At 34.6% G+C, this 13,001-nt stretch overlaps 1 protein-coding gene across 2 annotated transcripts in view; it reads right to left on the bottom strand.

Annotated features, from left to right (window-relative positions):
• Window positions 1-1,494: 1,494 nt before the first annotated feature.
• SCAF8 (SR-related CTD associated factor 8) overlaps window positions 1,495-13,001 on the bottom strand; it is a 47,513-nt gene continuing 36,006 nt past the window's right edge. For both annotated transcript variants that reach the window (XM_081945163.1, XM_081945164.1), the window contains exons 15-20: window positions 11,868-12,024; window positions 10,891-11,021; window positions 9,961-10,105; window positions 9,449-9,502; window positions 7,862-8,074; window positions 1,495-7,089 (exon numbers count right to left, since the gene is read on the bottom strand). In XM_081945163.1, the coding sequence (XP_081801289.1) occupies window positions 5,462-7,089; window positions 7,862-8,074; window positions 9,449-9,502; window positions 9,961-10,105; window positions 10,891-11,021; window positions 11,868-12,024 (2,328 nt within the window). In that variant the 3' untranslated portion in view covers window positions 1,495-5,461. The remainder of the gene's footprint in view (window positions 7,090-7,861; window positions 8,075-9,448; window positions 9,503-9,960; window positions 10,106-10,890; window positions 11,022-11,867; window positions 12,025-13,001) is intronic.

The raw sequence follows: 13,001 nt of genomic DNA, 5'->3' as shown, positions 1-13,001 counted from the left end.
AAAACATTATGTCTGGAGGAAACTAGGCACTGTGGCTCATCGCCTGCTCAATATCACCCCAACACTGAAGCATGGTGGCAGCAGCCATTATGCTGTGGGGATGTATTTCAGCAGCAGGGACTGGGAGACTGGTCAGGGTTGAGGGAAAGCTGAATGGAGCAAAGTACAGTGATATCCTCAATGAAAACCTGTTCCACAGCGCTTAGGACCTCAGACTGGGCCAAAGGTTCATTTTCCTACATGACAATGATCCTAAGAACACAGCCAAGATAACGCAGGAGTGGCACTCCGTGAATGTCCTAGAGTGGCCCAGCCAGAGCCCTGACCTGAATCCTACTGAACATCACTAGAGGGACCTGAAAATGGCTGTCCACTGATGGTCACCATCCAATCTGACTGAGCCTGAGAGGATTTGCAAGGAAGAATGTCAAAATATTCCCCAATTCAGTTGTACAAAGCTTGTTGTGTCATATCCAAAGAGACTTGAGGCCATTAAATTATTGCCAAAGGTGCTTCAACAAATTACTGAGTGAATCCAGTGCCACACTGGACTTACTTAACTTGGAAAGACCTGTCTACTCTTTGCTGCAGTTTCTTTGCCTTTGATGGAAAGATGGACAATTTCCCTTCCAGCATCCAATCAGCATGTTCCGGGGACTATGATCTCACCCGATTTCAGACACCATTTGCTTTTGCAGAGAATGGTTGCCTGAAGTCACACAAGGCCCCCAGAACATTTCACTCTTGAAACAAAAAGCACTTGCAAGCTGACCAGATACTGGAAGGGAAATCATCCTGCTCTCCTCTCCCTCAAAGGCAAAGAAACCACAGCAGAGAAGAGACAGATCTTTGCAAGTTGAATCCAATATGACAGGATGGGAGGGGGAAGGAGTTGTGGGGAGAGAGGGGGGGGGGAATAGAGTGACTGTTGCAGCGCCTCTGCAGTCATTCGTAAACTATCGTAACTCGAGAATTACCTGTATTTCAGTTTTTTCTTTTTAATAAATTTACAAACATTTCTAAAATTCTGTTTTCACTGTCCATTATGGGGTACTGACTGTAGATTGATGAGAAAAAAATGAATTTCAACAACTGTAGAATCACGCTGCAGCAAAACAAAATTGAAGCATGACAAAAGTGAAGGGGGTCTGAATACTTTCTGAATGCACTGTATATATGGACATCCTTGTCACTGTAGTTCTGGAACCATGAGTTGATTATTCAAGCACACTAAAAGAATTCCAGGCTCATACTTTGAGGAGTATCAATTGCCCCAAGGAAAAAAAAAACAATTTCAAAATATATTCTATTTCGCATAATGTGTAATGCTAATATGACAAAATTAATATGGTCCGATTCTGATTTTTCAGTTTTGTCCACTGGGACTGTAAACTGGATGACAATTAACCTATTGGAACTGTTAAGAGCAAGCTAAACAGTAAGAGCAAGTGTCAGAGTAGTAGATTACACAATGTAAAATGAAATATACTGCTATTATCAATATTTTTTTGATATTTAATCTGTTAAATAGTTCATACATTTTGAAGTAAACTTTGTTTTTGTATATTCTTAGATTTTATAGAAAGAAGATGGTTATTCAAATATCAAAGGAAGGAACTACATCTAATAATAGGGAAGGAAAGAAGCAAACTAACTGGCAAAAAGAAAACTTCTTTCAGAAATTAGGGATGGAATGTTAGGAACTGTCAAGCTCATAAGTTTTTCCTCATGTGAGAAACTACGAACATATAGTATAACACACTAAAAGTATGATTTCCAGTCATATTCATTTTTATAGGTACTGTAATCAGTTTTAAGTATTTGCAAAAACATATCAGGGCATTTCATAAGCAAGATTAATTAAAAACCAGACAAGAAAAACTTCACGGCTCAATTTACATATTTACAATTTTCAAGGCTGCAATCCTATGCAAATTCATCTTAACTCAATGAAGTAGGTTTGAGCAAACATGCACTGGACTACACTATAAGCAAAATAGCCATCTTTTCATATTAGAAAACCAACAAAAAATCATCAAGAAAAAAGTGCCGCAGACTTATTAGTAACCAGTATAAAGTCTGAAAATCACTGTTATAATTGTAGTATCAATTTGTGGTCACACTTGCTTGTGATTTTTGAAAGGTCTTAGAGTAAAAAATGCATTTTGGAAATATTCATATTTTTAAAAATAAAGCAAGGCAACTACTATTGGCATTTAACGTTTCGCATGAACTACAGAATCTATGGGAAATCATTCCTGATTAATTATCATTTCATGAGCACCACTGGAAATATGGGAATCAGACACCTGGACTATTTGCATTTAAATGTGTATATGGGAGCAGTCTCTTTTTAAATGATGAGTTTACATTCTGGGAATGTCAAATTAGCTTCTCAAAGATGCTATGAGTGTTCTGTATGGTGTCAATTATAGTGCAAATTTCTGGTTATGATTTAATTTTCTTTTGAAGAGATCAATTTAACATGGTGCCTAATGAAGCTTTTATAGGATTGTCAATCTTTTGAATTAGAGTACAATAATTTCATTTGCTAATTATATTTCTATTTTGGTTACTTCATTTGTTTGAGATTTTACTTTATTTTCTATAATAAACTTATCAAAACACATTTAAAAGTTATATGTTAAACCATTATGCCACTGAAAAATAGAAATAGAAATTATGTTTATAACAATTAGCTGTTCCTTTGCTGAAAAAGGACAGCTTTTCTCTATAATACAAATGTTTATTTCATATATGGAAACAAGAGAAAAATATAGGGCAAGAGCAGTATATTCTCAAATAATTTCTAGACCATAAGAGTTGGCTATTATAATAATTAGTGATTAGACTATTAATTTCATTCACTTAAGTTATCGACTTTAGCTTCATAAGGAAAACAATCATAACAAGCAAAAGACTCACAGCTGATCCTGTCTTCAATATGTTGGTGAATAGAGATAAATTACAATTTCTCAATGGAAAATGGAACAGCTACAAATTCAGTAGTTCTCAAAATGGCGCTGACTCACCTGTTATGTTTACTACCATAATTTGGAATACCACTAGCAGTAACTTTCTGCCAACAGAACATAAACTACCTTGTCTCAGGATCCCTTCTAAGAGGCAACTTTGTCTCATCCTACTTTTTCCTCAACTAGTAGTCTGAGTTATGCCAAACCTGTCTTACTCATGAGTTTATGTCCAAAGGTAACATAAAGTATGACATACTTTTATGCTATTTAAAATTTTAAAAGATACAACTTTTACATAGTTCCAAGGTATCTTTTTATATGATAGTGATATGGAGCTACTGCTATTCCAAATTTAAACTTAAACCACATAACATGTTTTGGCCATTTGTAAAAATAATGCAATCAGCACAGTTATCTTATTAGAGCTACTGTCCCAAAGTAAAAAATGCAATTATATTCCATTGTTGCATTATTTCCAGTGAACAAACACAAATCTGGGGCATTGTAGCTAGATTATACTTATTATCCTGATTCTTAATGCTGTTATATTTGGCAATAGTAATTCAGTGAAAGTGAATCCATCCTGACAGGCAGACTGCCAATAAGTATGCAACAATAATGCATTTGTAATTTAAGACTTAAGTTGACCAAAAGCAAAAATGGCAGTGCAACTGTGAATTTCCAAATTGTAAGTTTGCAATTCTCAAACTTTATTGCAATAAGTGTATTGACTTCATAATATTAATGAAATTTCTGTGTCTTTCATATATTTCATATTACTATAGAAGCATAATTTTGTGAACTTGAATAATTCACGATTGAAAATTCAAACTTTTCTTGAATTAAAGAACGTCATTTTCTACATAAAATATTAATTTAGCACAATATAAATTCTAGAACGATCATATTCTTTAGATTTTGAAGGCTTTTTAAAAGAAAAAATATAGGATAAATGGTTACATTCTGTCAATTTGTTAGAGAGTAGATCCTAAAAACATGTTTTTAGTTTGGACAGAAATATTTTTATGAGGCCATTTCAAACTAGCTAGCCCAGAGTTTAAAAAATTCCAAATATCTAGATGCCAGTATTCAATATTGATATCAATGAAGCTTAATCCAAGTTAAATGCATATACGATTGCAGCCTAAAGAATCTTGAAACCTAAACCTTACGTGGTCAGTTATTTGAGATAAGCAAGAGTGTTTTGTTCTTAAAGTGGCTCAATATGTTTTAGATAACAACTATGAACTCAATATTCACAGCAAGCAAATCATCAACAAAGTAGTTTTATATATCACTTTCTACCCAAAACACCAGAAGCATTACAAAAATGACAATTCAAACATTTGCTTCATTTTTGCACCATATATTGCCACACTTAAAAAGCATCCTTAAATCTTACTCTTCAGCCTTCAGAGCATGCCAGTCCACCTTCTGAAGTAATAAGAATTTAGAAGAGCAAATATTAATTTGTTTAACCTGTCACATCAGCATCTACAATTTTCTTTCTACCTAAAGAAGATTAAATATGAAATTGCATAACCTAATTCATTTCATTTTATTTAACTGTCTACATTCTGTGAGTGCGTGCGCATGCACTATCACACACAGAAACAGTGGTATCTACATACAGTTTTACACAAATATTTACATACATATATTATACACAAACTAATGTGATTCCATGATTTTTAAGTAGAAAGGCATATGCTTTTGTAGCATATATAATTGTTGCACTAGTTTTACAAGAGCATTATAAACCTTTTGCAACAATTAGTTAAAGCACAATTCAACCAGAATGTTATAGATTGTATATAAAAAATACAATACCTAGAGTGCTTATCAAACAAATAATGCTTTATTGGCATCTAAAAAAACATTTAAAACTTATGTTATTTTTTAACTCATTGCAGTACGAGGAGGACAGATCATGGACACTTGTTTGAGAAACAGAGACTATAATGCTGAAATTTCAAAAACACACCATCTCTGTATTATTTATGCTCCTTTTCTGGGCCAAAAGTGGGGGAACATTTAGTATCACAGCTCTGCCTGTTTTAAAAATTTGCAGCAGCCTAGAAATCTGGATAAGATATATCAGCGCCTGTTTTCAAGTATAACAATTTCTATGGCCAACCTAATAGCATCTAAAAAAATCAAGTTCTTCCATAGGAAGTCTTTTTCTTTGTTTGACAAGCTGTAATTTATCCTTCAGAAGTAAAAGCAAGGGGGGAAAAGTTTGCATTTTGCCAGGAAAAAAAACTGAAAAAAGAAAGACAAACGTTACCTACCATGTTCAAATTAAAAACAATATTCTATACAGGTCAGTTGTACAACTATTTAAGTGAAAGATGAACATGAATATTAGATTAACTTAATTCTGGAAGAAGAAAAAAATGAACTACTAAGGTCCAGTCAGCCATTCATCTATTACAGAGAGAGATGACAACTTTACAAAAGGTATCTTTTTACCTACTGAGTGATGATTATGTCCCCTCAGTTTCTGTGCTTTCTACCACTGGTTCATTTTCTAATTCAGCTTCTGTGTCACTCTTCTCTTTTTTTGTCTCATTTGAAGTCGCCAACTTTTCATAAAGTTCCAATTCATCCTGCACTTGCACAGCAGATGGCTGATTCTCTGTCTCTGTGTTTTCACCATTAACTTGGGGTACACTATCAACTTTTTGTTGAGAAGCACCGCCTTCAAAATATTCAAACGCTCTTGGATGTGGAGGGGGTATCCAGTTGTTCTGTGTTCTCTCTCTCCCAAATCTGTTTCCATTAATTTCTCTACCAAAATTAAAATCTCTATCATCCCTGTCCCTTTGTCTTTCCCATGGTCTACGACGGTCATCAAAGTCTCTGTGAGCATCTTGTTCAAGTCCTCTGTTCCAGGTAGGACCACTTCGAGTTTCAAATCTGTAGTTTGTTTGGCGATATCTCTCTCGAAAGTCCTGGAACCCCTTGAGACCACCATATACAGGAAAGTTCTGATGTTCTCTTTCATCATAATCTCCTCTTTGACCCCAATGTTTTTCTGAGTTGAAAGCAAAATGCTCTCTTCTTAAATTATCGATACCTGGCCTTCCAAAGTTCTCCCGCAAATCTATATGTGGCCTGATAAGATGTTCTCTTCCATCTACAGGTGGTCGACCTAGACCTTCTCTTGGATCTAGTGGTGGCCTTCCAATAGAATCCCTTATATCTACTGAAGATGTTCGATCTCTACTTTCCATTGGAGGGAATCGATAGTCTCTATCTCCTTCTTGTTGAATGCTATCTTCCCCAATAGGCAATCTTTTATCTGAGTTAGAAATATCCATATTTTGCCTACTGGAAGTTGCAAATGACCTCTCTGTTTGAGCAAACATATCTCCTGGAAGGAAGGGAACTCTAGGTGGAGGAAGGGATGGATCAAGCATAGCTGGAGGAGGAACTGTACGTTGTGGTGGCATCCCAGGTTGCAGTAGTGGAAACCTAGGACCAGGTGGCTGTGGCATTAATCCCGATCGCATTTCTACCAGAGGAATTCCAGGCAACCGTTGACTAGCAATAGTTAAATGGGGTAAATTTTGAATTCCAGTGGGTGGTTGTAGTCCCAACAGTCCAGAACCACCTGAAATATTTGGCGGTGGTAATCCTAACAGTCCAGAACTACTTGAAACTATTGGTGGTGGCAATCCTAAAATTGCAGAACTGCTTGATACAATGGGTGGCTGGAGTGCTGTCAAAAGCCCAGAACTACTTGATACAATGGGTGGCTGGATTCCTGACAAACGTCCAGTATTATTTGAGACTATGGGTGGTTGGATTCCCATTAAAAGGCTGGAGCTGCTTGAAACATTTATGGGCTGAAGTCCTGTCAAAAGCCCAGAGCTACTTGAACTACTTGGAGCCTGAACACCTGTTATAAGACCAGAGCTATTTGAAGCAGTGGGTGGTTGAATTCTTGTCAAAAGTCCGGAACTGCTTGAGACACTGACCGGCGGCACATGTCCAGCACTACTTGAGACATGGGGTGGCTGGATTCCCCCTACATGCCCAGAACTGGTTGTGATACCAGATGGCTGTACTCCCTCGGTAAATCCAGAACTGCTTGAAACGTCATCTTGAACTAAAATACAAAAATTTAAATCAGAGAATTGAAACAACATGCCTAATACTTCAATAGTTTAATTATGGAGTCAGATTAAACTAAATTCAACATCTACTGGTTGGTTTTCCATTATAATCTGCAACAATATCTATTTAAGGAAAAGTAAACAGTATTTCTTACTGAAGAATAGCTTATAAAATAAATGTTTAGAAAAATTGTAAGATTTTAAAATATTTTATCTAGAAAATTATAGAGAACTAAAAAAAAAAAGAACTAGGATTTGGCATATCATTTTCCCATCTTCTTGTATATTTGAGTAAATAGAAACTATAAAAAATATGTTAAAAGTGTTTTAATTATTTGTATGATATTAATATTAATATAATTCAGATTAAATGAACAAAAAAGTATTGTGGCAATATAGTGATGAGTTAATAACAGATCTTATTGAAAACAGACCACTGCTGGAAAAAAAGAGAAATTATATTGCAACTGGGCTAATAAACAACTCCAGTTATGCTGATCGTATTTGCTATCCTTCTAGTCAGTCAGTCAGTCAGTCTGTCTGTCTGTCTGTCTTTAGCTCTTCAAAACAACAAGTTAAGTTCAATACTCTCTCAAAGGTGACATCTGATACAGGACTAGAATTCTTGAAAGTTATGACATTCCTACATTATGCAAGCATATATGTGTGTGTCTTTGCATATGCATTTGTCCATGTACATACATATATACATGCACATGCAAGCACACATGTAACTCTCCCAAAAGGTTTTATAATGCTATTTACCAGTTCTGTTTTCGGTAGAAGAGGTCTGAAGGTCAGCACGAAGAGATCCTTTTTCATCTAATTCTGAACTGTTCTTTGAAAGAGAAGAAAAGACACTTCCGGCAGATAATGTTGGTGTCGTAAGACTATTAGAAACAGTACCACCTGGTAGAACAAGGCTGCTAAAATCTTTCATTGATTCTTGAGCAATAGTCAGCGACGGTTGTACAAGAGCTGTAAATCAATACATATGCAATTAATGTTTGTGCAAATCTATGTATGTCTTTCTAAAAGAATCCGCTAGTATGTTAATCAAACTCTGAAACTTCTACTTGCTGTATAAAAAAGTAATCACAAATAAGTTAAAAATATAATCTTTAAAACATCCGAGTGAAGAAAGCTATTAGAAAACCCATCAAAATTACACAGTTGGATTATAATTTTAAAAAATTCTAATTATTACTCATTAATAACAAAAAATACAATCTATTACCTATTAATTTGGGGCAGTTAATACAGATAGGGCAGCATGAGCCTCTTGGGATCAGACAGAAAATAGTTCGGTTATGTGCCTTCTCTAAGTGGTTTACAAAATTAGCATATTGCCCCCAACAATTTGGGTTCTCATTTTACCCTTCTTGGTAGGAATGAAGGCTGAGTCAACCTTGTTCTGGAAATCTGTTTGATATTAACTATTGTTTTAAGAAAGAATTAAGTTGAGAGTTCATAGAATAGGTGGATGATACTCTGTTTATTTCCTTTTACAGGCAGAAATGCCAAAACCTGTTTGTAGGAGGCACTACTGTGATTTAAACACAAGTACTATTAAGTTGACATTATGCAAGCGCAAAGACTTCAAGATGTAAGTCCCACTATAGGAGTGCAGAAACGAGGCTTAGATCGTCGTGATTTAAGCTTCTTTTCTACACCATACCAGATGAATTCCCTTCCATGCATGAAGAAGAGCTGACATCTGCAAAGGGTGCAGAAACAGAGCTTAGATCTTCATGATTTAAGCTTCTTTTTCTGCATCCCATGAAAAGATGACATCTCCTCTTAGCCAGCAGCTCTTTCAGCCATCCCGCAGAGATTGGGAGCCCTCTCAGAAGGCAGTGGCAGACTTTCTGGGTAAGGTAACATAGAAGATTGCTAATAGCAATCACATGATCACAGGGGGCTTGACAACTGGTTGTAACAACTCACTTAATGACTGTATTGCTTTGTGGTAGAAGTTACAATCCAAATTGTAATTGTGAGTCAATGACTTCCTGTACAAAGAAATGTTATCTACATGCAAAACTCTTATATTCTGAACTCCTATTTTCTCCATTCTAATCCTAACCCTAACCCAAATTGGAAGTCTTGCTAGGAAAACATCTCATACAGGACAGGACTGTTTATATACAGTTCTTGATAATGCCTGCACAGGTGCCATCCTATCTAATACAGGTAAACCTGTCCACTTATTTAAGAGTAGCCGGAATTCAGTTCTAAACTTTATAATGTTATTTATAAAAATAAATCCAATGTTAAGTCAATTCAATTAATTGTTTTTTCAACTGTGACAATTTTATTGGAATTCTGTAAACAAAAGTTAAAACAGCTTACATGTTGGAACTACTGGTGGTGGAACAGGTGGTGGAACAGGTGGAGGCATAAAACCTAGAAGAAACAAAGAATAAATATTAATAGACAAATCTATTAAAGTTTATGAAAAATAGAAAAACTTTTCATTCTTAACTGAATTATAAATATGCTTAAGCATATATTATCTAATTCAAGAAAGTATTGTAATTAAATGCGTATTTACAGATATATATGGAAATAAGATCCACTGAATTAAACAAGGTTTATTGCCACTTCACTACGCAAATAGATGACTACAGATTAAATTAATATTTTAAAATTAAGGAGAGTCATAGATTCATAAAGCTGAAAGGGATTTCTTAAGCCATTGAATCCAAATCCCTATTCACAAGATTGGATGCTGCTTTGCAAAGAGGGGACCAGAGCTTTTCTGGCTAATTATGCAAAATTTTCAGCAAATGTAAAAGTAAAGAAAATAAATAACAATGCCAATACATTTTGATATATATTATAGAATGGAAAGATAACTTTACCAGGAGGTGGTTGTGAAGGATTAAAGCTTGCTCTCAAGAATGGAGGCGGAGGAATTCCACTGTAACCAGGTGGAGGGACAGACATTGTAACAGGAAACGCAGGTGGAACTAAATTAACAGCTGGCACAGTTGGAGCTACAGGAATCTGTTATAACGGGAAAATATTCCTGATGATCTTAAATCCATACATGGTTATGAGAAGGACATTTTATAGCTTGCAAGTTGTCACAGAAAAACATGTAGGAAGGACAATGTAGTATTACTTCAGTCATGTAAAAGTAGTTCTGTCTCTTTAAATTCAGATTCAGTCTTTTGATAGTTGACCAACAAGTGAACTTCTAGAAAATCCACATAACTATTTTTCATTTTCTTTCCAAATTCTCTCTCTCTTATCAGTGAAACTGAACACTTGCCAGTTAATTCCCAAAATATCTCTGGGTCAATTTAAAGATTTTTAAATTTTATTTATCACATTTTTAAACCGTTTATCTCCTTCACAGAGTGATTTACTATATATGAGAAGAAAATCGTAACTTTTTTTTTTTGAGGCAACTTGCCATGGTATAATTCCCAGAGTTTTCTGCCTCTTACTTTTGCTTGTTGAGATTATTTTTTACTGCATACATTTTGGGAGCCTCCTTTGGAAGCAACCAACATGGGATGTTCCTGAGATGTCTGAGTGGAGTTCTTTGTTCTATGTGTGAAATCAATGCATTTTCTGTCTTGTGCATGCTTAACTTCAGAGAGTTTTTTCACAATAAAAGGAAAAAATATGTCTCAACAAATTGCAAATATCAGACTCACTGAGAAGATACAACAAGATATGATATGCATCTGATACAAAAGTAGAGTTGTCAATCTAATCAATAATCAGAATGTCCTTCACTACTGGAAGAAAAATGTGGTTAGAAAATGAAGTATAATACTAACCTGTAACATAGAGACGGACTGTGTGTAAGTTTCTGTCTGTGTTGTGACAACTGTGGTTTTCTCAACGGTTGCACTCGGGGTTATCTGTACATTCTCTTTTACAGTCTCTGAAGTCCTTGTAGTTTCCCATTCTACACAAAACAATAACAGACCAGTGTTTTGAAAAGCACATTAGAAGATACTAAGCATTGCTCTACTAGCTACGATACCTACCTTCTCACAATAAATGGAGATTGAAAAATATATTAAAAAAAAAACAATCTTGGATTAATGTTTGTTGTTTCTAAGAGTGCGATAGAAAGACTGATCAATATTACTGTGTTTAGTCAAAGTTTAACACTATTTTAAAACATTTTTAAAAATGTATTATTAGACATGTACAATATTTGAATCAAAAGCACATCTTTTGAGATTTAAATCTGAGTATTTCATAATGTTTTTCGTTTTTTTTCTTTGTATGTTTTTTCTGTTTCTTTCTGTGCATCAAATTAAGCCAAGCCAAGCCAAACCATAGTTTTTGACAAAGCATTATTTTGTAAGTAGCAATTAATTTCTCCTATTTACAAATTCTCTACAATTTTGGACTAAGGATATATCTACACTAAATCTTAAATATTATAAAGTATTATTTATTTATTTAATTAATTAATTTCCTTTGGAAACTAAATAATTAGTAAATTAGATTACTTATTAAATAAGTAAGCAAACAAGTTCATTTATTTAAATAAATAATAAGCAAGTAAATTTCTTTTGGAAACTAGCATTTATCCCAGTTAGACAGAAATTTTCTGCAGATGTCACAAAGTGGAACTGTGATTCAGCTTGACTGCCAATCAAGTAGTCAACCTAATTCTTAAATAGCCTGAGAGGAACAACACTTGTAGTGCATATTTGGATTGGAAACACATTTCTCTGGAACAAAATATGAACAAACAAAAATAAAGTTTTAATTACAAAGAATTTTAAATTGTTCTTACCACTATTTACTGTTTCCTGGTCAATCATGCCTCCTTCTGCAAAGCCATCTAAATCATCCAGCTTAACTTTTTCCCAGGGTATATATGATACTCCAAGATCTGCATCCCAAAACTGTTTGTATTCAGTTTTCACCCCTTTGTTTAAAGCCCATGCAATCTGAAAACAAAGCAAATACAGTGGTGGTGGAAACAAAAGTACAATAATCTCTACAAGGCATCATAGCATTGTTTATTTTTACACAAGTCTGGTCAACAATTCATTTGCTGAACAGAACATACTTGCAGAACAGGAAAGTGCAGTGTACAAATACATTATAATGATATCTTTTATTTGACATTAAAAGATGAATCCCTCATCATGAAATTTCCTTTTTATAGGAAAGGAGATATCAAAGTTACATATTACAGAAAAACATAGACCGATCTGTTGATCTATAAAGAATCTTCCCCATGCTTTTCTTAAATTCTTCCAATATGCCAGCTTTTTCTGCCATAAATGCACCAGTGAGGAATTTTAAAGTTATCACTCTCAAAGAATTTGGACATTATTCTTCCCAATCTCAGCCTTACTGTTTATCCAAAATTTCTCGTTAAGTTTTACTATTTTAGAGGACAGTTTTTCCCTTCTAATAATCAGACAATACATATTTTGAATTCATTTTAAATTGTTCCTTTTCTATTTTTGGATAGCATCTCCACTTAAGTAGAGTCATTAAAATGCATTCTTCAGATGAATTATTTCCTAGAAGCATTTTTTTTTCCGTAGTAGAAATATTAAAATATACACAGACATAAGAATCTATAAAGAAACGGATTTATTATATTTATTATATTTGTTTCCTGCCACAATCCCTTAAGAGAGAGAAAAGTAGGAATGTTAGAACCTGGACAGTTAGCTGTTCTTTGTTAGTTTCCCTATTCATCTGTCACCTATGCTCCAGGCATCGTTCCTGCTGCTTCATCTTCCAGAGGGTCACTAAAGCCCAAGAGGCTGCCTGGATTAGCCAGTGGAATGAGCCCACTCAGGAGCAAGAGTCTGAGTTACTTCTTGTGAGTGGTGAAATAGACAGTTAATTGATGGATTCACTGATCTAGCAGACAAGTCAAATGGACCTGACCCTATGGATAATGCAG

The sequence above is a fragment of the Natrix helvetica genome (assembly GCF_964273705.1).
Source record: "Natrix helvetica genome assembly, chromosome: 2".
NCBI lineage: Eukaryota > Metazoa > Chordata > Lepidosauria > Squamata > Natricidae > Natrix > Natrix helvetica.
This window is presented reverse-complemented; position numbering and strand designations above follow the sequence as displayed.